The 26,599-nt window shown below is 35.0% G+C and overlaps 1 protein-coding gene across 1 annotated transcript in view; it reads right to left on the bottom strand.

The window, feature by feature from the left end:
* The window catches only part of LOC123684629, a 90,764-nt gene extending 68,029 nt beyond the window's left edge, over positions 1-22,735 (bottom strand). The window contains exons 1-2 of the mRNA XM_045623991.1: positions 22,605-22,735; positions 2,418-2,665 (exon numbers count right to left, since the gene is read on the bottom strand). Coding sequence (XP_045479947.1) covers positions 2,418-2,665; positions 22,605-22,662 — 306 coding nt within the window. The 5' untranslated portion in view covers positions 22,663-22,735. The remainder of the gene's footprint in view (positions 1-2,417; positions 2,666-22,604) is intronic.
* Positions 22,736-26,599: the final 3,864 nt, after the last annotated feature.

The raw sequence follows: 26,599 nt of genomic DNA, 5'->3' as shown, positions 1-26,599 counted from the left end.
GAGTGTTCATTGTTTCGATGACATTTTCATTGGATAGAAAGCTTTGTTCTTTTGATATATAATGTCGTACATTATTATCTACAATACTATATTATTGATACAAGGTACAATCGATCAGATAATGAACCGAACATTGAAATAATGCACATTTCATTGATTTGAACGAAGTTGTTCATTGATTCAACGACAAACAATTCATCAATATGAGGAAAGATTTTGCATTGTATTAATGTTACTGTTCATCTGTTAAAAAATAAACTGAATTTCATCAATACAATAAACTTTTTCTTGGAATTTATGAATAGTTTTGGTTCAGTGGATCAATTGAATTCAACTTTATAGCTTTGCGATTAATGACATTTAATGCTTATCTAACAATGGTACCATATGAACTGCTGTTTTTTCTTAAAATAAGGATATTGCAATGAATAAAAAGAGGAAATATTCAGAATCGATGAGGCAACATCCGAATTTTCCTAAGAATTATCATCAGTCGCTTGTTTTGAATGAAACCTTATTTTTCCTTTTTTTTTGTTAATCCCTGTATGATGTACGTAAGAATCAAAATGAGGAGCCATCTGAATAGTTATGTTCCCGAGGAATAAAGTTACAATTCAAAAAATAATTGTTAAAATAGGCCAAAGGGTTCAAAGAAGAACTAACTTCGTTGAGCTTTTGTTTGTTATCCCAATTTTGCCGGTGTGTATACAGCGTGCCAAAAAAGTAACGTAACTCGTAAAATAATTCTTGTTCGAAAAAATCCTCGCATTCAAGGATGGAAAATAATTTTAATGTATTGACTGCTTGACAATGTGCAAGCCGTTCTTCGAAACTCCTCAATTCAACGCAGCAACAGGTATTCTTCCGACTTCTCTCTGAATTTTAATAAATAGCTTAACAAATTCTTTTTCCAGGTACACCGCTCAATATGCAATCGAATGTCTTTTCATTCGATATATCACAATGCATTTCTATTTGAAGAAACAGTAGAGGGATGTGGAGCGTAAATTAAAAAAAAAACATAAGACCTGTTGTTGAAATTAAAAATCCATAGATTCGTGGATTTTCCTCAATAATAACTAGTAAAATAATAAAGGTCTGACTTTATAATCACAAATTGTAAATTATTTCCTAATTTTCTAATGAAAAACGGCACAACCAATTCAACTTTTAGCTACATCGGTGGATAGGTAATCAAATTACCTTTCATTTGATGTATAACAGTCCATATACATATTCCCATTTGAAAAAAAGTAGATGGGTGCGGGGCCTAGGGGGTGAGAAATATCAAACTTAAAAAAGCACAAGAATTATTGACGAGTTGCGTTACTTTTTTGGCACGTTGTATATTCGCATGAAATCTGGTGCAAACTTGGTAGTAAAATCGCGTTGATTCTTGTCTATCTAGAATACGATCTTTAAACGTTAAAAGATGAAACACATCATTACTATTGGCATTTGAGCTTTAACCGAAGGAATTCCCGAGAATATTCGACTCACTGAACAAATCACCCAAATGTCAAACCTATTAGTGTGATATTTCAAAATAAACATTATATACGAGATGAATCATTCCAATAATACAGATGGTATAATGAAGCTCATTGTAAAATTGAAGCGCTACTTGCTAATGCTAACCTTAGATATTGTATACCGCAAACGGTATCTACATATAAACAGGGATAGTACAAAAGTGAATATATTTTTGTCTGATGAAGGTTATGACCTGTTTTCTACCTTTTCGATATCCTTACGAATTCACAACTTGTCCACTTATATGCAGAAAAGGTCCGGTGCTTTTTTTTAAAACACCTCAGATCGAATTAGGTACAAAAAAACTTCCCCCAAAACGTTAATTTTGAACAATCTCTTTCAAAATCCCTTTTTACACTTTTTAAGTGCATGAATTGAAGCAATCATTCAACAATATTTACCAAAAAATACTGATTCGAAAAGTACTTAATTGTATATATCGCATGAGAGATCACACATCAGGTAGAGCACATTTTGATCAATTCGTTTGACGTGATCTTCTTGTTGTACCCTGTATAATAATTGTTCAAGGAAAACTTTAACACCCCATATCTGGAAATGTGAAGAATACAGATGGTATAATGGAGCTTAATGTAAAATTCGCAGTGTTCTTATTTGAATGAGAAACTGAAACCAATAAAAATTGTGAGGGTTCATTCGAATGATTGAAACGAGTGAAAATAACAAACCAGTACTTATGCGGTATTTCAAACTTTTGAAACGCTATTTTGCTAATGCTAACCTTAGAGATTGCCCGCAAACGTTACCTACATATAAACAGGGGTAGTAAAAAAGTAAGACCCAATATTTGTCTGCTTGGGCATGTGAGTAAGAAGCATTGTACCTTCGCGCCTTAAAGGGATACATACAATATAAAATCCTACCTTGAAACGCAGACTGCCGACTGGCGCCTTCGCATAGGGAATCCCTTGAAAGCTGTAGTAATTATCGCCCAAGTGACTGGTCGCCAGCTTGCCCCTCACCTTGCCCAGCCTGGTCTCGATCACCGGACTCGTCTCCATTTTTCGGAACTTCCCGTCTTTCTTGTTGTTGTTCGCTGTCCAAACGGCGGCGTATCTCCTAGTCACGAAACGGTGCTCTCCTCTTTTTGAGGTCCGTGCGATGACTGAAACTGAAATTGCGATTCGTCCGGTCAGTTTAAGAGCCCGCCAAATCGCTTCTCGTAGCGGACGCCGTACGTACGGCTTCACACGCACTTTTCGATAGATATATACGGACGTGAAAAAGCTGCGTCCGTCTGTCGCCTGTACGTTGCGCCTGTGTTGGCTGAAACTTCGTGCCGCAATTTCAATGAAAATAGTTCGGTGACGTGTTGCGTTTAGTTTGTTCACGGACGGTGTTGTTGACTTTTGCTATCGCCGAAGATTCAGGTTGCGTTGTTTATGCGCGCTCTGTTCGGAGTAAGATTTAGGCCCGGTGTACACATACAATTTTTTACGTTGCGTCGACGTTGCGTGACCGGGATCCTATTGTAGACAAGTGATCTTTCAAAATGTATACGTATAGGGTGTTTCACGTAAGCGGGTCACTGGATTTTGTGGTTTATCCTTTGAGCAATATTGAAAAATAACCCATCACAATGATAGTATTTTTCACGGGCTATCCAAATATATTATCGGAAAAACTATCGAACAAAGGCATGGAGAATTATTGAGGAAAAACCATATTTCCAAAAAATTGTTTTCTGCAAATTTGATTGTTTTTCAAAATAAGAAGGTCCAGTGACAATTTCACACCAATTGTTTATTCATTTGAAATTCCGGTTTTCTAGAAAACAAAGAATTTTTTCTTGCAGTATTAACTTAATAATATTTTCTCATATTCTCTGAATGCTCAATCGATTCTGAATCCGAATATGAAAATTAATTGGTATTTTTATATTTAACTCAAGCAATTCTATTCAAAATCAACCTGCGAAAATTCAGATTAGATATTAGGAAATACATCCATGTTTTATATGGTCCCATAAATATTTGATTGTCAAATTTTGAAGTTTTCATTCTCGATTATAATAGAAGCGAAAATAATAATAATAATAATAAATGTATTTGTGGCCATCGAAAAGGCGAATAAATATAAAGCTTGAATTTTCATTCAAAGCTCTCAATATGTTTACTATTGAAGGAAGAATTGTTACTTTGGAAATAATTCTTCAAGAATAAACATATTGAGAGCTTTGAATGACAATTCCTGCATTATATTTTAGCTTTTATTATAATCGACAATGAAAACTTCAAAATTTGAATGGATATCTCCGAATATTGAATCTGAGATTTTTCAGATTGTTTTTGAACGAAATTGCTTGAAATAAATATAAAACTATCACTATGTTTCGAATTCAGAATCGGTTTAGCATTCAGAAAATGTAAGAAAATTAATTATTGAAAAGTATATTTTGTATGAAAAATTTTCTGTTTTCTAGAAAAACGAAAGTTCAAATGAAGAAACAATTGGTGAGAAATCACTTTAGACCTTTTTATTTTGAAAACCATTCAAATTTGCAGAAAACATTTTTTCATAAAAATGGTTTTTCCTCAATAACTTTCTATGCCTTGGTTCGATAGTTTTTCCAATAGCATATTTGGATAGTCCGTGAAAAATACTATCATTGTGATCGCTCATTTTTCAATATTGCTGAAAGGATAAGCCACAAAATCCAGTGACCCGCCTACGTGAAACACCTTGTACTGTCCGAATTTCACACGTTTTGCTATTCTTTGAAACGAATACGTTCTCGATGCGAATGTTCGCTGCGGGCGCTTTTTGGCATTCGTTTCGATTCTTTGACAATCTGAATACCATGGAGGTATATTCATAAGTCATATTTATTCCTCTGAGATAATGGAAGACGAAATAGTACAATTGTTATTGATTGATCCATTGGATGATGATGAACAAATAGATGAACAGGGATAAAGACAGCGCGGAGACCCATTCAATGATTTGAGTGAGATATGATTTATTTGATTGTTTCTGGATTGGATATCATCAAAGAACATGGATGATGACATCTCTGGAAAATGAACCAGTAAAAGGATCTCCATAATATTTATAAAACAAAAAACAGAGAAAAATCAGAAGCCTGAATGAAAGATATGGGTAATGGGGTTCTGAAGATGAGATTTCGCGCTGTCTACTCAAGCATAGTATTCTTCATTATACTCTGGAAACGGCAAGTTGCATTGTCAATGCTTGTATAGTGCTCAATCATATTTGCATTGAACATACATCTGAACCAGAAGAGGATGACACATCACTGTCTCATTTGGGATTTCCTCATCGATAGTAGTAGATCGAGTAAGGAGAATATGCAAAGAATAAACCCGGAATTGGCAGCAAGTCGAAGTTTGAGATCAATTATTATTCGCAATCTTCAAGGGGAGTAATTTCATAATTTGTGCAGCAAATAATTAATATATAATTTATTGATTTATGGGATTCCTATTTGAAATGACAAAGTTGACCTCCATCCCTACCCACAAGGTCGAAGTGAATAGAAGAGGTATCATCATAAGTAGTCTAACCTTATAAAAAGTCTAAGACGAATCTTTCATTAAAAAAAATCAGTTTTATTAGATTTTAATTTTTAATTCAGAATCTGATAAAACTGATTTTGTTTATTCAAAAAATTTTTCCTCAAGATGTTTCCTTTTCGAGACTTTTGACTGATTCAACTTGAACAATTCAACCGGTATAGCAAATTATTCTTGAAATTATCATAATTTTTTCATGCACAATCACCTCCTGATGGTTGTCGCACTTATTCACAAACATTGATCCAGAATCAGATTTAACAACTCAATTTTTCCAACAATTAATAGGAATGGCTCTTCCAATTTATGTATTTGCAAATATTAATTTTTTTTCATTTTTTATTTTTTTTTCTTTTATCGCGTACAGGCTCTAAAGCCTCTGCGATTAATGTTTATGATGAAATAAACTACATTATTATTATTATTAAATTTTTTTGTAATCAACATAGCAATTTTAGGAGACAAATTCAATATTCAATAAAAGAGAAAAGCACTGACGTGATTACATGAGCTTTTGATCGCTCGTTAATTCATGTGGAATGCGCACTCGGAGACCACATAATTGTAAAGGGTGTTTTTTTAGAGCTATAGAACTTTAAATTGCAATCAAACAACGATGGATTATTCGATTGACATGAATTTTATATACGCAAGATAATCTTGAGGCATTACATTTAAAATATGATATCTGCCATATGACCGCCACGGCTGGCTCGGATGTAGTCCAATCTGGACATCCAACTTTCGATGACTTTTTCCAACATTTGTGGCCTTATATCGGCAATAACACGACGGATGTTGTCTTCCAAATGGTCAAGGGTTTGTGGCTTATCCGCATAGACCAATGATTTTACATAGCCCCACAGAAAGTTGTCTGACGGTGTTAAATCACAAGATCTTGGAGGCCAATTCACAGGTCCAAAACGTGAAATTAGGCAGTCACCAGATATGTCTTTCAATAAGTCGATTGTGGCACGAGCTGTGTGACATGTTGCGCCGTCTTGTTGGAACCACAGCTCCTGGACATCATGGTTGTTCAATTCAGGAATGAAAAAGTTAGTAATCATGGCTCTATACCGATCACCATTGACTGTAACGTTCTGGCCATCATCGTTTTTGAAGAAGTACGGACCAATGATTCCACCAGCCCATAAAGCGCACCAAACAGTCAGTTTTTCTGGATGTAACGGTGTTTCGACATACACTTGAGGATCAGGTTCACTCCAAATGCGGCAGTTTTGTTTGTTGAAGTAGCCATTCAACCAGAAGTGCGCTTCATCGCTAAACAAAATAAAATGGACGTAGTGCGCGATACGTATTCCGCACAGAACCATTATTTTCGAAATGAAATTGCACTATTTGCAAGCGTTGTTCAGGCAAGAGTCTATTCATGATGAATTGCCAAACCAACTGAGAATAAATCACTTGACAGCTTTTAAATCGGTCGCCATCTTGAACAGAAATGCCAACCTAAAGTTATATACCTCGAAAAAAAACACCCGTTATATAGATTATAGGTGTATGTGGTCTTCAAGAGCGCATGTATGAAGGAGCTCTCAAAAGCACCTGATTGCTTTCCTTGTTATTTTTCTGTTTTTTGCTGTTGTGCTTTAATTTTGAAAGATTCTGACTCCGCCATCAATACAAAATTTTACCCGAAGCTGCAATTTTATTATTATTTTATTTTATATTATTTATTAACAATTTTTGTTGTTTCCAGGTGCCCCGTATCTCGCTATCTCAGGAAATAGTTTCATCGAATAGTTTCCACATATTCGGGTATAAAAACCCATAGTCGGTTAGTAGGTCTTTTAAAAGGTAATTTCTACAGGTTAATTTAATCCAGTTCCGCAAAATCTAAGAAAAGGGTTGTCAACAATCGTCTTTTATCGATGAAATTCATTGGCGAAACGAAGGAGGGGACACTTCTAGCTTTTACCTGGTGAATCTCAACGATTTCAACAAATTCCGAGAAAAGGCAATTATAATTTTGATTCTAAACTACTCACCTTGAATTATGATGAAACATATTTTAAGGCTTTCTCTACAACCTCTGTGCGGGCTCCCTCTTTTCAATCGCTATCTTTTGTGAAGGGTGGATATACGTACAGATCAGTTCGAATACCTGGGTGTGTACATGGACCAGCATCTGCGATAGAGCTTTCATATCGACCATTAAGTTAAAAAACTACGCATATCGATACCACGATTTAGGAATTTGAGGGATTATTGTGATTTGGGCCTTTTGAGAACACTTTATTCTGCTCTAGCACAGTCGCATTTGACCTACGGAATATTAGTTGGGGCGGTGTAACTCAGAGTTACTTAAAAAAACTTGAAGTAACACAGATAATTTTAAGGAAACCTTATCGTTTCCCTACAGAGAAGTTTTACGCTGGGACTGGAGTCATGGAGCTAAGAAAGCTTTTTTTCAATAACCATGCACATATTACAAGAAATAAAGCAATATGGATCAATTTTCCCAGAGCAGGCAAAACAATAGGTCAGAGATCCCACACATATCTTGCTCCTAACTGAAATATAGAATATTGTAGTTTTAAATGGATTCAAGAGGAAAGTTACAATCGCTGTCAACATGGCGAGTTTCTCAGATGACTCCATACCTAGGGACTATCGCACTTAGTGACCATGGCATGCACCACATGTATTTTTTTTGTTTGTTTTCTTCTCAAGTAATGGTTTGGATTGAGTTTTTTTTTTGTTGATACTTGAATTTTCCATACAAAACAATTTCTCAGGCTCGCCAACGAAGTTGCCTTCGGAAAAGATATGTGATGTTTTGATTATATATGAATAGTGAAAATATTGAATTAGTGTGTAGATCCTAGTATGTAGTTTGAAATGCATTTTTTTGTTGTTGTTGAATAAACATCATTATCATTATTATTAGAATGATTCAATTATTTTGAAGAATACCATAGAACCAACTAATTTATTTATTTTTTGGAAATAAAAGATTGGAAGGATACATGTTCGTTTTCGTAAGTTGGAAGCAAATTCAAGTGTTATTGTCTGTTTTATTGATTATAATTTTTTTGGATTCAAAAGTCATCCGTTCAGTAGAATTATAAATTTTTTCACTGATCCTAATCAGATTTTAGCTATTGTGCATTTCATTTCTTATTACTAGGTATTCATCAAGAGTTTTCCGAAAAGAGGTTCCATTTTGATGTAAAAAAACGAGTATATTGTCAGAGAAATCAATGAATGTATATTTCATTGAAATGAGGAAGGTTTAGCATCAACGATTGGAAACGATATTAGCCAAATGACTGCCACGGCTACGGTTACAGCACCATATCCTTTTCATCAAAATTTCCATGACCCATTCACACGTAGCGCAGTCTTGTTGAAAATAAACGTCGTCCCAGGGCCGCCACCAGGACCGGCATACCGGACATTTTGCCGGGGCGCCAAATTGCAGGGGCGCAGTCAGACATAAATTTCAACACAAAAATGTTTTCGTAGTGAAAATACCATTCTTTGTGGTAAATTAAAAAATTGCTAGGCGCCAATTTAATTGAAACAATCGAGTAGGGGCCCTCAACTACTTATGAAAATACTAATAGGTACTAAAATGTGCCTTTGAGAACTTCTTCGTATTTCACTATAGAGCGTCCTACTTTCAAACAATTAAGGGCGATTTTTGATTAAATCGACAAAAAGTCCTTTGATAAAGGTGGTTTTTAGTTCGAAAATACATTTTCAGATGAAACTGAAAAGATGCCTGAGAGGAATAGCAGAGGCGCCATTCGAAAGCGCTGAAATTCTGATTCTTCTTTGAATTTCAAGGTCCACTTGGTCCACTCATGTATGAAAATAAAGTCGAGGAATAATATTCTTCAAAAATAAGTTGTATTTTCACGGGTTGCAGCACCCTTCTCACTACAGCTTCGGCCTTGGTATTTTATGCTGCTGAATAATGTTTCTCTATTTGGTTTCATAGTTCTCATACTGATAAAATTGATAACCAACTTGACGTTTCAATGGGTAGTATCATTGAAACTATTAGATCTACACCTTGACATTGGTTACCTGTGCTATCACATAATATAGGTAGGTATACTTCCGCCTCATATAGTAAACAAGAAATCTTGGGATAAATTTAATTTCTACCGGAACTTTTTTCAATTTTATATTACCTCCCAGATACTAGAATTGCCAGATATGAATTACCAGATAATGAAAGTGACAAGGAAATTTGTCGCTCGAAATGGAAATCTTGTAATGTCTTCAACAAAAGTCTTACGGTAGATCTTTCAGAGAAAGTTCCAGATTTCAATCTCCCTAAAAAAAATTTGGCGTACTTCAATCGGTATTGACAATAAATGAAGTGTAAGCTGTTTAATAATCGTATCTATTGCACGGTTCATGTTTTTTTTGTAGAATACAGGTATCGATGTCATGTTGGAAGAATTCAATTCAGTATACAAAGAGTTGCTGGTTTGAAATTAATTTTCATATTTATTCCTAAAAACCTAATGAAATACATATATGCATTTCTTAACCTGATTAAAGATAAACTGATTTGCATCTCATGCACTTAACGCATACATTATCCGAAAAGGTTTCAGGTCAGTAAATAGTGGATACACTATATTATTCCATTCGACTCCTGGTCAAGTTGGAATTGTCTGCAATCTCTTATATTTAGCGTTGTATTAGGCCAATTGAAAAGTTCCCGGTCCGCTGCACAGATGGCGGTGCTAGTATTAAATCCATATGATTTTTAGTTGGTACCAACCTTCAAAGTGTCAAAATTTGACATCAGTCCGACCATTAGTTTGTGAGATATTGCTTTGTGAGTGTAGCTACTGTTACGCATTGAAGACAAATCTTCCTCATACCTTCGACCTTCTATATTTGCGAATTTCAATAAAATGCTGAACAACTAGTTTCAGCTTTGTATATCCGTGTTTGTGGAAATGTGGTCATAGATAAGAGCTAATTAGTGTTGTTAGGATCGAAGTACATTCAAGAGGATGAATTGCAAATGATACATAAAATTGATTTTTTCCATTAATAGTAATTAATTATATGAATTTAGAACTTTCCTTGTAGAGAGCTTATGTCGAACAGTCTTTCATTCGTTTTATTACAAATAAAGAAAATTTGTCTATCATAGTTTTTGAGATTTCCTTCTTCAAACAGATCCCTCTATCCTTCCTGTAGTTTACGAATTTTGAGCCAATAATGTTCTCAATCGATAAGGTTCGGACATAAATACGATAACTCCCGAAGAAACAAGAACATTGTCAGTTCGGATCTTGAATATCGTGCAGTTGACTTTAGAGATTCATGGCTTGACTTGATATTCAATCTACTTGAAAAAAATCAAGTTCAAGTTTGTAATCTGTCACGAATTTGATTTTCAAATCAAGTAGTTGGTTAAAATATCGAGCTACTTGACTTGATGTATCCCTAGTTGAAATCGTTGATGGTTCCTCGAATATTACGGTTCGAAAAAGGGGTATTCCTTCTTAAGTTTCAAACTGGATATTCCATGCGAAAATTTGCGTCTATATATGATATAAAATTATAAGTTCAAGTAGTTCAAGTTTCTTGCCCAACTTGATGTACAGTGCATCCCATTTTGGGTGAGACAGGTTTCTCGCTTGTTATTTAAGATAGAGCCTTGCGGTTTCCACGTTCCTGTCCTACTTTTTCGTGAAACTCAAGTTGGTCTAATCAGATTTTGCATATCTGTTGCCGTTCAAGAGATACAGGGTGATTTTGGAAATTGATACTTTTCGGACCCCTTCTTTATCTCCGAAGTTATTAGAAATAATGCTGAGGTAAAAACTACTTCTGAATCAGAATTCTGCGTAGAATTCAGTAGCGTACTCATTATTTTCTTTCGGGGTATGGTTTAGAAGATTCAACATCAAATAATGTTGATTTTTTGTAAATGGGCCATGGATTCATCATGTAAAAAAAGAATCAATAATAATAACAATAATTTATAGCGATGACAGCTAGATCAGATTGGTTTTTTCCCTCCAATGCCTACTTGATAAAACAATGATCCCAAATGCATAGTAGCCATAATAACAACAAAGATGTTTGTGTCATCAATGATCTACTACTTTTAAAAATCGAAAGTAATAATCCTCTTATCGAAACATAGAAAATTCATGGCCCATTTACAAAAAAATCATCATTATTTGACGTTTTAGTGTTTTTTTAACATTTCTGAACATCCTACCTACATAGTGTCATATATCATTTTGAAGGGAAAAAAATAACGAATTCAACGAAGTAATGATATATAGGGTGTTCCATTAAAAAAAATATAGCTTTGTGTTGAATCTTCAAAACCATACCCCGAAAAAAAATATTGAGTACGCCACTGGATTCTACGCAGAATTCTGATTCAGACGTAGTTTTCAGCTCAGCATTATTTCTAATAATTTCGGAGATAAAGAAGGGGTCCGAAAAGTATCAATTTCCAAAATCCCCCTGTATCTTTTGAACGGAAACAGTTATACAGAATCTGATTAGACCAACTTGAGTTTCACGAAAAAGTAGGACAGGAACGTGAAAACCGCAAGGCTCTATCTTAAATAACAAGCGACAAACCTGGCTGTCTCACCCAAAATGGGATGCACTGTACATAAAACAATAAAAAATTCGATAAAAATATCGAAATGAAACTACCCAATATTTCCGCGACCACAAAACCGACGAAATAAGGATTTTGGGTTATTTTGAAAATAACAATTAGAAGCTTCGTGTGAAAGTTCAAATCAAAATCGCAAATCAGAGCCATAGATAATTCTAAAATATGGAAAGAGAACCTAATATTTCAGTGACAACATATCCGATCGAGTTTGAATTTTGAATGGGCTTATAGAATGAGCATTCTATGATATTCCATGAAAATACCAGAGAGATTTCAAGCAGGATATCACTATGATGAAGGAAGCACTGACTTGAAGTTAGTGGTTTTCAAGTGCTTGTTCATTCATGTGCCAATTTTTCCTCTTTTTTCACCTGTAACCTAACCCATACCAAATTTCATCGAAACCCTGCTAATTTCATATTTCCGAATGAGGAATTCGCACACTGTTTATCCTGAAAAATTCTACGGAAACAATAATTGACAACGATTCGTCTTGCCAGGACCAAAATGAAATCCCACTAGATAGATAAAGATAATATGAGTTGGTCATTTAAATGATCAAAATCACTTCAAGGAAGGCGTGTTCGAAATTGTTTGGTCCAGATTTTCTGACTTATGAGCTTGTATTTCGTAGGAAACAATGGTGAATTATTGTTATATATTTATTTTGCGATGTTATCAGTAGTAATATCCCTAGGAAATTGATGATAGATGAGATAATTTTATGACAATCGAAAGCTCGTTTCTTTGTAACAAGGTTACCAAAATACCAGCTCGAGAAATTTGTCATAAAATTCCCTTTGACGGTTTTTATTGCGGTATTCTCAGATGAATTGGAAACAGACTGAAGCAACTTTTGGGTTTTGATTCATTATAATAGGACGGAAGTGAAAAATGTGATTTCAAGATTGTCTTCCACTCAAGTCTTCGAGGCTCAAATTAGTAACATTTTTTTTTCTGATTGACAACAAAAACTCCCTCAAATACAAAGAAATAATTTTGTTTTGGAAAATGCTCCTTGTCATGAATTTATGATAACAGATTATGTACAATTGCTCAATTTATGATAATCTTCATCAAATTGAACGAATGCTGTTCCAACTACTTGACCACCCAGCTTATTCTCCAGATCTAGCCCCTATTATTTTTGTTTTTCGCAGACCAAAAAAAAATGTCCCAAGGAAAGAAATTTGGTTATTATAAAGAAGTGATGGCCGAGGTTGAAGCCTATTTCGAAAGCAAAGATGAATATACATAAAAGATATTGAAAAGTTAAAGGACCGTTTGAATATATGTATCTCTATTAGAGGTGACATTGTTAACGAAAAAGTCGGATTAAGAAAAAATGTATTATAGGTCCGGGCTTATTAATTTAAGTGTTATAATAATAATATTGTTTATTCTGTGAAGAAATATCTACAGATATGAACAATTCTCGGAGGCGTGAGCCTTATATAAAGGCATTTTGCTTTGAGTTTCTGGTGTTGATGAAAACATAATCGATCATTCTTCTATATGATTTCATCCAGAATAGTTGGCAATCTGTTTCGCTTTGACGAGTTTATCCATTATTTCATGTATTAAGCAATTAATCAATTTGCTGAAATTTGGTTTTGTCATATTAGCAGCACTCTCAATTGAAGCATCCTTCATTTTGATGTACCCGCATATGAGTTGATGATATCCTTTTCGGATGCTTAACAATCATTTTCAAAAAAGTATTGCTCACATTCACATCAATGCCATGATGATGATTGAGCTGATTGAGGGATTGTTGTGGATATTGGAAAATTTTCGAAGCTAATGAAGTGTTGTTTTGTAATTCATTCAATTCCACAGAATATTCAAATGATGAACAACTTCATAATTAAAATGCAGTATTCACATGTTTCTTTTGTTTCTTGGACAAGTTCTTATTTGAGACAGTTAAAATTTATTCAACTGTCTCAATGCAAAATTACTGAATGCAAAATATTTGATTGTATTTATTTCTTTGGGAAAGTTTGTATGAGCATAGAAATATATATATTTACTAAATCAAGTAAATAGACGGGACAGAAAATATTATATACCGAATGAAGCAATCACGTATGAGTCAACTATTATTCGCGTACCACATAAGGAAATTTAAGAATTTCATCAGAGGGATGCTGAGTTAATACTTGATTATTCATGTCATGGTCTGGATTTCACAGCCTGCTTTCAAAAACATTATGGTGAATAGAAATGTTATCCGAAGAGTTAAACGTTTAGTTGAGAGTTAGACATTTAACAATATGGCCCATTTATCTGTTGGTGAATGTGTGAAAATAACTACAAAAATAATAAGATCTGAAGTGGTGATCCAAAATTTAATTTCACTATAGATTGGTGGTGTAGGATCCGAAACGTCGGCGAACTAACAGAGTATCATTTTCCTGTTTCTCTGATCCTACACCACCAATCTATAGTGAAATACAAAAATAATGATTCTGTAGTAAGTAGGTTTCGTGTATTACGGGCATATTATGGTCCCCCATCTGAGGGTTCAATTGGTAAGACACTGAAAAAATTCGAAGAAACTGGATCTGATACTATCAACCGATGTCTCAAGGCCCATAAATGATAAATTATCCAGATCCACGCTCGACCAAAAATATTATTGCTTTGATTGAAAGTGTTGAAGAAGATGGTGTATTTTTCTTCTAGATTTGCATCTCCATCCTTCATCTTTACATTTACAAATATTCAGAATATTCAAGGTTGGTTTGTATTATCCAAAATGTAAACTCCGAACAATTTATCATTGCATATTTTGATCCAGAAAATCATTCGCGGAATATGAAATTTAAGGAATGTTTGATGATACATCGGTCAGGTAGTCGACCAAAATAAAATTTTTATAACATATTATACGCGATAGATTATCATAAGTACGATAAGGCCGTTGTTTGAATATTTTCGCCCGTTTTTCGACATAGCATCGAGCAGGCTCAAGCTCGGGCTCAAAGGTCCCAAGAGTCCAGGCACTACGTTCATCCACTTGGATAGTTTATTATTCGTCCTGTATAATGTGTTATATTTTATGTTGTTTTTTTGACTGACCGGTATATTGTTCAAACGCATTGGAAATTCTGATTTCAATATTCCGCGAATGACTTTCTGTCTCCTTAGATTACTATCTACAGATTCAGAAAATCATTCATGTAATACTCGTCATTTTAATCCAATTTGGCGTTCATATAGGAAGGAGTAGCGATAATATCCAAAAAATCATCTATCCAAAGCTACCTCTTCCGGAATTTTTAAGAACTACTCAAGAAAGTCAGAGATGGATTGAAACAGGTTTTGTTCAGCATGGCTATTTGATAGTGAATTCGACTTAATGATGACTTTGAAACTGTAGTGATTCTGTCTGCCCGAGAGGTGGCGCTATGAGCGTTGCGCCACACTTTACTACGGTCCCGGTAGGTTTATGAGGGTCACCTCGTTGCAGCAGAGTCACTTCTCCACGATTGTATGACAGCCTAAGAAGGCAGATATTGGTGGACTGCATAATTGAAGAGTCCACCAGCGTTCTCGGGTCAGAACACCCATAATCCAACGTACCGGGGTTTTCACCATAATTTGACCCCCCCTTTAACTTTGTTACTGAAAGAGGTACAAAAAAATGTTTCCTACAAAAGTTTGTCAAAATCGACTATTGTTTTTCAATATGATTTCACAAAATGAAATATATACAGAGTGGGCAACTTATTGATAGCAACTTCAATATTTCAAATGGAACACCCTGTATATTTTCTATATTTGACTAGCTCTTATTCCCCTAATTTCGAATATATAACATATGTTTGGCCTATCTCTCTTATTCTGAGTATCACAGAGTTTCAAACTTCAAGAACCACCTTGCAATCTCAGTAAAAATAAATGTAGGCTTGGTTAATCGATCGTCTAGAGGTATGATTCGATTACCTGGCCTTTCGTCTTTTTCTCCGCGACTTTGGATTTGTAATAATATGAATACATTTCCCTCGGTTGTCTATACATCCCTCGGGCTCCGCCCTCGGGATGTAACTTTGACAACCTCGGGAAATGTATTCATATTTCCCGTGGTGTAATCAATAGTTTTTTTCTGATTGAAACAATCTGATAAGGAAAAATTATTATTAGATTGTATATTTTTGTAATAATTAAATTTTTAACGTTGCTATGGGCCATGTTTCTGAGAATCTTGGTTGACTGGTTTCATTTTGACGTCTTGTCAAAAATAAAATTAATGAAAAAATGTCGAACTACGTCGAAACTCAAGCGGCAAAGGCCCGTGAATCTTTGGTTCCAGCCAAATCTCAAGCTGCCTACAGTAAAGAGTACGAATGCTTTCAGGAGTGGAAAAGAAAAAAATTGGTGGACGGTGTGAGCGATAGTATTTTGTTAGCATATTTCCAAGATTTGGTATGTTGCTCTGATTCTTGTTATTCTTGATGTATGATTAATTCATTCGATCCCCAGTCCCAGAAATATTCTCCAAACACGTTATGGCCGAAACTATCGATGTTAAGATCAATGCTACATTTGAAGGAAAAAACTGATGTCAAATTATTCGATGAAGTCGAAGCATTTGTTAAGAACAAAAATAAAGGATACGTTCCTAAAAAATCATCAGTGTTGTCCCGGGAGCAGCTCAAGACATTCTTGAGTGAAGCTCCTAATGACGTTTTTTTGATGTATAAGGTAAAAGTTTCATTTTGATTTCCTCTGTTGATAAGATTTTTACATTCATAATTTTGAAGGTTGTTTTAATAATGGAAATCTTTGGCGCCTGCAGAACACGAGAGTTGGTGAATATGCTATCTTCAGATATCGAAGATCGTGGTTCGGTAATCATAATCAAAGTCTCAAAGACTAAGAATGATATAAACAGAATATTCACTATAATTGATGAAGAAGATCTGGGTGCTGCTCGTTTGGTGAGGGAGTATTCAGCGTTGCGCCCGCAAGGCGTTCTTAGGTTCTTCGTAGCTTATAGGAATAAGAAGTGTACTCTTCAGCCTGTCGGCAAAAATACCTTCGGAAAAATTCCGAGTAAGGTTGCTGAATGGTTGGGTTTAGATAATCCGAAAACCTATACAGGTCATTGTGGAAGACGAACATCCGCGACATTGGTTGCCGATGCGGGAGCCTCAATGACAACACTCAAGAGACATGGTGGTTGGAAAAGTTCGTCTGTTGCAGAAGGCTATCTGGCGGACAGTATGCTGCACAAAAATAAGGTAGCGAAGATGATAGCAGGTGTGGAGGGTGAGCCATCTGCAGCATCACAATCTTTGAAGACCGTTTTGGGAGAATCGTCCGAGACTGCTGCTGCAAGGAATGTTCTCAAGAAAACTGTAGTCTCGTCGTCGAATAATTATGAACAAGATATTTCTTCTTCCTTTGTATCTGGTGGAAATACTTTTAGTGGAAATTTCAACAATTGCAGTTTCCATTTTGTTACTAAATAAAGAAATAGTTTCATATTTCCCTAGGGAAATATGAACTGACGTTTCATATTTCCCTTGGGAAATATGAGTGTGTTATGACACATGGTAACTAAGGCGATATAGCTCAATATTGGTTCGATCAGAAAAAAAAGTGTTTTCAATTATTTAAATCTATTTACAAAGCCACACTTATACAGTAGAAACTCAGTATTGAGAAGATCCTTATTACGTCTTAATTACAAGTTTCTCACTACGGTACTGAATTTCGTCTTTAACTCGTTTGTTGATTACTCGAAACGTCTTCGTTTATCACGTCTTCGTCGTACTTCAAGTTTTCGGTCGTCTCGTCTCTAACTCGTCTTAATTTAATCCGCGAACCGTCTTTTCGTCCTACGTCTTAAGTTGACCGACCGAACTTGACTCGTCTTCGGCTTAAGTTGAACTGTACCCGTCTTCGGCTTAATTTGAACTGTACTCTCTGCCGATTGGAACTTACCCTGTCTCGAATATCGACCACCCTTAGGGAAAGTACCATCCCCTAGTCCAATAAGAATTTTGCCGTACCGCCCACAAAGATCTTCGCGGATTCCTGGAAATCGAATATACTCGAAGGACTAGTACCTGATACACCGATGTAACACATCTGGTACAACCGTCTTGTTCTCGCACTTTCCCAACCCCAGTAAATCTCTTAAGTTTTACAACCGACATGACACATCTTCGACACCCCGAAGAATTACACATCCTTTTTACATAATATGTACAATAACAATTCGTTCCCTGTAAATTCATTGAAACTGTCATGCCCTTGACACTTGAAAACACTAATAGGTCTCCAAGCATCCGGTTGACCATCGCAATTATTTACAGGGAACAATAACTGGATCCTACTCAAATACGCATATAAAACTCTTATCAATTGATCTTCGAATTAATTTAATTGAGAAATGATTACTTCAAACATACTCGAGATCAGGAGAAAATAACCAATCAAAATATGGAAGTATATACAGGGTGTTCAATTTGAAAATATGTAGTTTAATTCAATATGTTGTTCACCCTGTATTCATTCCAACTGACGTAATCATTCTCAAAAAAAATATTTCATTTGGTACAATTTTTGTATGTTATATTTTTATGTATCTGTTTTTGTAACAGAGTTCGAGGGAGGGGATCAATTTATAGTGAGAAACATATGACATATATCGTTGCCAACGAGATAACTCAAAAAAGGGCATTCTTGAGTTATCGCAGCCTACCGTGAAAGTGATTACTGAGCACGCCAGGTGGTTCTTAAAATTTGAAACTCTGTGGTATTCAGAATATAATAATAAGAGAGATAGACCAAACATATGTCATATATTCGAAGTCAGGGAAAAAAGAGCTAGTCAAATATAGAAGAATATACAGGGTGTTCCATTTGAAAAAATGAAGTTGCAATCAATATGTTGCCCACTCTGTATATATTTCATTTTGTGAAATCATTTTAAAAAACAATTATCGATTTCGTGACTCTTTTGTAGAAAAAATTTTTTTGTACCTCCTTCAGTAACAAAGTTAAAGGGAGGGGCAAATTATAGTGAAAAACCTGGTACATTTGGCTCGAGAAGGTCTTCTCAAAAAACTATTAGGTGTACATCTTTGCTTCCGCCGTTTTGCAATAGATTTTTTCAATTTTCTGCTTTAATATCAAGAAATCTGCGTTGAGGCTCATCGAATGCTCTCAAATACCTATAGTGAGGCCGTTATTAGTGGAAGAACGTGCCGAGAGGGGTTTTCAACGCTTCAAGAGCGCTCCAAGAATGGTGATTTTGACGTCGAACACCAGAGAAGAGAGAAGATTTTCGAAAATGCCGAATTAGAGGAATTACTTGATCAAAACTCGTATCGAACGCAACAAGAATTGGCAGGATCATTAGGGGTGCCCCAACAAGCCATAAAAAAACACCTGAAAGTCTAGGAAATTGGGTGCCGTACGAGTTGAATCCGAAGATTCAGCCAAGATAAAATGCAGATTGTTCCCGGGTGCATAGACTCTTGTCTGTGCACTACATCAATTCGTATTTCCAAGAACACAAGGAAAACTCCCTCTTGAGAGTTATTGGTAAGTTCGAGGAATTCTAATAACCACCCTTTGGCTAATTTCCTTCTGCCATAATATCACCTCTAAACAGCCACACACAAATAAGGAACACTTGATGGACCATGCTCAGTAGGGAGATCACCAATGAAGATATCATTTATCTGAAGAGCATATTCACTAATATATATATACAGTTAAAACCCTCAAAATTTTTGAAACCAAATATCAAGGAGAAACTTAGATCAATGAACATTGAGCATAAATCGATACAATGCAGGAAATGCTCTATACATGTATCAACACCACATACTTCAAAACAGATTAAACCACTTAGATGATAGGAATAGCTCAAATAATTTTTCTCATATTATCTATCATCAAGAATATTATTACGTCAACAATAATTTACCTGAATGACTGACTATGACAGACGAAGAATTCTGCATTGATGCGCATTCTATTATAGAACAAAATTCCCCCTTCTGGGCCTCTATTATTTTCACATGCGATTTTCACCTAATTCCCCGAAAATTATACTTTGGGAGCATCATCTGGTTTGAGAATCAATTCGCGAAATTACCGTCGTCTACACATAATCTATACCTTGATGATATGCGGATATTTAATTAATAATTGATTTTAACACAAATCAACTTATGAACGTTTGTCGTAAATGTGCTAATTTTTGAGATACAGAGTGGTAAAGTTTCCAGGAAAAAATATTTTTTTTTTTTAACCAAAATGGATGTTATAGCCAATATTTTTATGAAATCTGGTACACGTTTCACTATAGCAAGATACATTTTCTGATGTTCTATGGTATATTTTTTCATAATGGGGAGAGTTGTCACTGTTCATGGCGAGTTTGCGTTATAATTGCGAGTTATGAAAAGTCACTTGTCCTCCGAATGAAAAACCTTTGTTATTTTTTTTTCAAACGAAACGTTTTAAAATTCATAAAAAGCAAGAGATACACCTTCAAATTAGATTTATATCTACGATTGTTACAATTGACCGATCAATGGAAAATTCGCCTAGTTATGTTGTCACGCTAAATTAATTTTGACAGACATGCAGTAGGTATAATAATAATTAGTTATCATTGCTAGGTACACTTTTCCCTCCGGTGGACGGAAAAGTAATTCATCGTTGGCATTGCAACACTTTTTCATTCGGCGGAGAAGAAATAGAACTTTTCGATGATCCTGTCAGTCGAAATATGACGTTGTTATTGTACGTTTAAATAAAAGGAGTATATTATTTACTAAGGAGGAGAAGAGTCACTTTTCATGGCGAAACTGTGATGTGGGTAACTAAAGCCGAGCCATGAAAAGTAATCTCTTAAATATTAAAAGCAGTGAAAATATTTCATCACATATATTGGTAAATTGGCATAATGTGAAGAAAAAGAAAACTGGCTACGTTCGGTGGGTAATTGAAGGCGCGAGCCTTAAGGAATATGTGGCGACAAAAAGCAATTAAACATAATATCTGTGTCTAGCCGAAATTGTCGTCACAATACTTAATATAAATGTACCTGCATTTGTGCGTAACAATGGTCTTTCGTGGAACTTGTGCATACAATTTTCTCATTCATAGGCTTTTCAGAAAGATACAATCGAGAATATCTTTTCTCTAACCTTTTTAGTGTGCAGGCTCCATGATACCATTGCGTAGGGATACGTCTCAGAGAATAAGAAAAGGAAGAAGAAATTCATGGTGTACAAGATGATCTTATGTTTGTAACCGAGATTAAAACTGGGAAAAGGAGAATTCAGTGGAGTAAGTTACGAGGTGATGACCAGTTGAGTTAGTAGAGTGTATCTTTTTTTTTTATTATGATCAGTGGCGTCTGTATCGGTTTTGCATTGAATAGTTTCGGAGAAAACATGGAAGAGTAAAGTCGGCATATAGGGAATACTATTCATTCGTGGTGTACCTAATAAAATCAAAACTAACGTGTTGGGACTGAATTATTTGGTCAATGAAAAGTTCAAAATATATATGGACATTATTACCATTTACCATTACCATTTAAGATGAAATTATATTTGATAATTTTAGAGATGTTTCAATTTAAGATTTGTTCGTTAAAAAAAAGTTCAAAACCCATACAGAAGCCACTGGTGAAAATATGTAATCAAATTATTCGAACATCAGAAAATGAATCTTGATAAAGTGAAAATGTGTGCCAAATATCTTAAAAATATCTGCAATACCATCACTTTACCGTCCTTTCATTCAAATTACATTTTATTTGTGAAGACATCAGTTTCGAATTGACTTTATCTACAAGGTGTTCCTAAATTGGAGGTACAAATGAAAATTATAGATTTCTCGGATCATTTCAAGAAAAAAGTCCTATAACATGATTCCCAAGCACTTTGTTTTTGAGATACAGGTGTTAAAGTTTAAGTTTTTTCCTCAAAGAACCTTCTTTTCACAAGATAATTAATTTGAATTGACCATAGATATTCCAACTTAAAGTTTTCATCATGTTATATGCTAATTTTGAATGCAAATCCACAGGGTGATATTTTTTCTGCAAGGGTGCCTGATTCTTTCCTTCAGAACTATTTTTTGGTGAACCGCTGGTAGTTTGAAAATGTAAAAAGAAACTCTGGTCCAATACTACACCATTTGGTTTGTTATAGTTTTAGCGTCTGTTATCGATTTCGAGAAAAATATTTCAAACAACTGTCTAGTAATCCTCAGGAAAATCCAAATTATTATAGAGATCCAGCTAGTAAGCTGTAATGAATAAATCAATTATAACTTTTGGTACCTATATACCCACTCTGTAGCGAAGATTAATAAATATTTGATAAACTGATATAAGCATCGCTAAAAAGTACGACACACTAGAAACACCCTGTATCTCGAAAACAAAGCGTTTACTGGCTTTTATTCCTGAGACTTTTCATTCCTAAAATTATTCAAGGAATCTCTCATTTTCCCCAGTAACTTTAATTTAGGAACATTCAGTATAAGGTGAGAACAACCGAATTAGTAATAAAAAAAATTATTTCGAGTAATTTGGTTCAAACTTCGTTATCAAACTTTTTTTATCACAATATAGATATGAGTAAGCGTTCTCGACAAAAATTTGTTTTCGATTACCCCCCCCCCCCAAGAAAAAAAAGATCTACGCCCTTGGAACAAGTAGGGAATGAAAAATATCGTCTTGTTTATTTTACCGGCTCGCTTACTGAGGAATATGTTGCCAAATAGCTGCGCATGTTTACCAGATTTTACGGAACCCCTCAACGTATATTATTTCAACATCATTATCCACTTTGGCCAAAGTATTTCAAGACTTTCTTCATGCTCACCTATTTTCATCGTCTGCTTAGAAAGAAGCACGCCGCTTACTCTTCTCAAAACTTCCATTCTGTCTTTCTCACACTACTGCGAAATCTTAGAACTGATGTGCGAGGATTACGTAATTCGATCTACTCGTGTTGTTGCTTTATATATCTCAATATTCTCAATTATTACAAGATAACGATATCTATATTGGTTCGTCAATCACAAATATCATATCAACATAAACTGCAACTGACCTACAATTGAAATAAATAAAACGAAATAAAAAGAGAATTCTGTATTACGCGAAGGACTAACAGTATAAGATTCACCTTCCAACGCAAGCACCATAAGGTGTCATTGATCTATCTAGGTATACGCTGGCCGATCAAATGATCCAACGAAGCTCAACCAAACTGTTTACTTTACACTCGGTTCTGTCCGAACAGACCTAGCTACGGTAGGCTAATTGTGGCATACAACATAACTACGAAAATATTATTATAGCATATAACAACATTAAGTGAAAACCAATGATGTGGTGAGTGAAAGAAATATTCGTTTCAGGTGTCTCAGAAGTCGACATCAAGCAAGAATCGGATAACAGGCTAGTCATGAAGGTCATAAGGAAAATATAAAAATAATCTCTCTTATATTTTTCAAATTATTACATTAGGTGTACAATTTTGCAATAGATATCTGAAGCGGTAAGTGGTAGTTGAAATAAATAGATCGTAGATGTAATACAATAAGCCTATAGGTATATGTGTCTGCATCATAAAGTTATTCTCGATTAAACATATCAGCTTACGAGCCAAATTCTTGTCATTTGCGGAAGGTTAATATGTTTTTCTTTAATATGAAGGAATCTACGGCTGAGGCTCATCGAATGCTTTCAAATACTAATGATGAGGACGCCTTTAGTGAAAGAACGTGCCGAAAGTGCTTTCAACGATTCAAGAACGGTTTTTTTGACGTCGAAGACCAGCATGACAGTGGAAGAGAGAAGGTTTTCGAAGATGCAGAATTGGAGGCGTTGCTTGATCAAAATTCGTATCAAACTCAACAAAAATTGGCAGGATCATTGGGAATTACGCAACAAGCCCTTTCAAAACTCATGTTGGTCATGGGAATGCTTCAGAAACAAGAAAATTGGGTGCCGTACTAGTTGAAGCTGAGAGATGTGGAACGGCGTTTGCTTGCTTTTGAACAGCTGATTACAAGGCAAAGACAGAAGAGATTTCTGCATCGCTAAGGACGAAAAATGGGTTCGAATATTCACGATTCCAAGGTCATGCTCAATATTTGGTGGGACCAGATATAAGGCCCAACATGGAAATTTAAAATACAAACCCATCTTTTTTATTGCGAATTCGGATTCAGCGGGAGATTTTATATCCGAATTCCGAATTGATTGAAACCAAAATTTTTTTTCAATTTTTGGGATCAATGCAGCGTTTTCTGTTCAAAAATCCGGGGGCGTTCATTCAGATCAGGATGTTAAAATTCATATTCTAATACTCAGGTCCTTAGTATTTTTCTCGTGGCAACGATTGAGCTCATCAGATTTTGGGAGCAAAACGGCCTTATACGGGATAAGAGGCCCAACTTTGAAATCTGAAATAAAAAAGATGGGTTTGCATTTGAAATTTCAGAGTTGGGACTCTTTTGCTCCCAAAATCTGATGGGCTCAATTGATTCAACGAGAAAAATTACTTAAGACCTTTATATCACAATATGGTCAGTATCCTGATCTGAATGAACGCCCCCCGATTTCTGAACAAAAAATAGACGAAAAAATTTTCTCGCTGAATCCGAATTTCCAATAAAAAAAATGGGTATGCATTCGAAATTTCAAAGGTGAGCCCAAAATCTGATTTCCTCGGGCGAAATTACTAAAGACCCTAGTGGGTATCACCATTCCGATTTTCCACCTATGCGCAAAATAAATTTACCGTTTCCAGACTTTTGAACCGCCCAGTATAGATTCTAGGAACAGCATACTAGAAGGTGCTTAATATAAAACAATAAATCTTCAAAAATCAAAAAATTAACAAAAGCCGAATAGATGGAGAAAAACGTCATCATATACCTACAATTAAATTTATTTGAAGGTTTAAACTATGATTTTGAGATTCTCAGCTCTAAGTAAATGATCTATGTGTCAAGAAAAATATTTATTTAAACGCTAAAAGAGAAAAACTAGTTCTAACATGACGTCCCCATGACGTCTATCGATAGAACACCGAATCATAAATAGGAAAGCCAGTATCTAAGTATAGTCTATAAATCACCAATCACCATTCAACAATCCAAAACAACAATAATGAATTTCAAATGTACATGTCAATTATAATAAGAACAAGAACAACTCACATGAAAAATTCATGTCCAATTCGAATTAGTCCTTGGAATCTAACAATTATCTAACATTTGCTTTTGGAATGAATATTTTTCAACTTGATTCAGCATATAACTTTACACTTTTGGCGTTGATTTGACAAATCAACGTCAGCGTGACGGAGAAAATTTAAACAGAGAATTTTTTACCCGCAAGTCTGCGAAGATGTCATGGGCGTAGATATTAGGGGGGAGTACTAGGGCTACTTCATTTCTAAAAAAAGACAATTCATTTTCACTTGATGGTAGTGGCCTTTTCACCCCTATTTTTACGCCACTGGTGATTCCAGCAAAATTATGCCTTTTTCACATTGCTCATTCAATTTTAGTAAAAAATGTATACCTGTTCCGGAAAAACTAACCGTTTTCAAGAAAATTGCGCTTTTAAAAATACAGATTATAGTAACGAAAAATTAGTTCAGCAGAAATTAATTGAATAATCGAAAGTACTGGACCTAATAATAACTGAATATTCAATCAACAAAAAATTAGTGCATTTGCACACCTTGTACCTTGTACCTCTGCAAGAAAGCAGCTCTGGTGAAAAAATGCATGTGAATAATTTTTTTTTTGATTTTATATCCAGTTGTTATTTGGACTAGCAGGGCCGGCGCGAGTAATTTTGGCGCCTGAAGCAAATAATTTTTCGGTGCTCCTGCTGAAATGGCAGCAATAACATGCTCCTCTTTCAATGAGGGTAATAGGGATTTCTGTTTATATTGGAATGGTGACAAACGCATCGAAGCGGAACAACCTCATGTTGTTTTGAAGAATCAAGGATGATGATATCGCTGTGCGATATCACACACTCAACTTTCAAACTGGCTCTAACTCTCATTTACAAAAGCAAGCATTCTGAATGGAATCTCATTTGAAATTCCCGCGAAAGCATACCATTTGAAATTCCCGCGAAAGCTTTAAGTACCGGCGTTAAGACGCATGAGACCGCTGATATTTAGTTGTGATTGGGAAAAAATACCGTCTAACAATTTTGACTCATTCAAAATTGGTAGACGGTATATTTTGTGAGGCATGTGATCATGCCTTGTTTTTGATACATTACTTTGAAGGCAGGTTATATTTAGGTTTTTTTTTTTGTTTATTATGATCCCAAATTTATTAAATGTTTCCTTACGGGAAAAAAATTGTTGATGTTTCAAAATGTTCCTTGTTGTCTGTATACTCGTAGATTTAATAAGTAGTTTTTTTATGGAATATCGATGTGTTCATGACGATTTTTTTTTTATTTTGAGAACCCCAAAAATCGCCCTCGCAATTTCTGCAATTTTCAGTTTATGACATAGATCTGAAAGGAACTACTAAATTTTTGGGAATCTTTCGCGATTTCAATTTATTAATTCTAGAGACATCTTGTGGTAAATCTTCCTCACATCAATACATCTGTATTATCGGCACTAACAAAAAAGAATACTGTATTAAACTCTAGGAAATGCCAATGAACTTGCAGCAATGATACTAGATACCTTTAATGGAATAAAGTTAACTAAGTCGACAGAAGATAGGTGGCAGCATCGGTACCGAATGTGGCCTCTCGGTGTAGTGACGGGGAATCGAGTATAAAGTATGACGAAGTTAATAAACAGTGTGTCTGTAAATGAAA

Source organism: Harmonia axyridis, chromosome 1, assembly GCF_914767665.1.
Source record: "Harmonia axyridis chromosome 1, icHarAxyr1.1, whole genome shotgun sequence".
NCBI lineage: Eukaryota > Metazoa > Arthropoda > Insecta > Coleoptera > Coccinellidae > Harmonia > Harmonia axyridis.
This window is presented reverse-complemented; position numbering and strand designations above follow the sequence as displayed.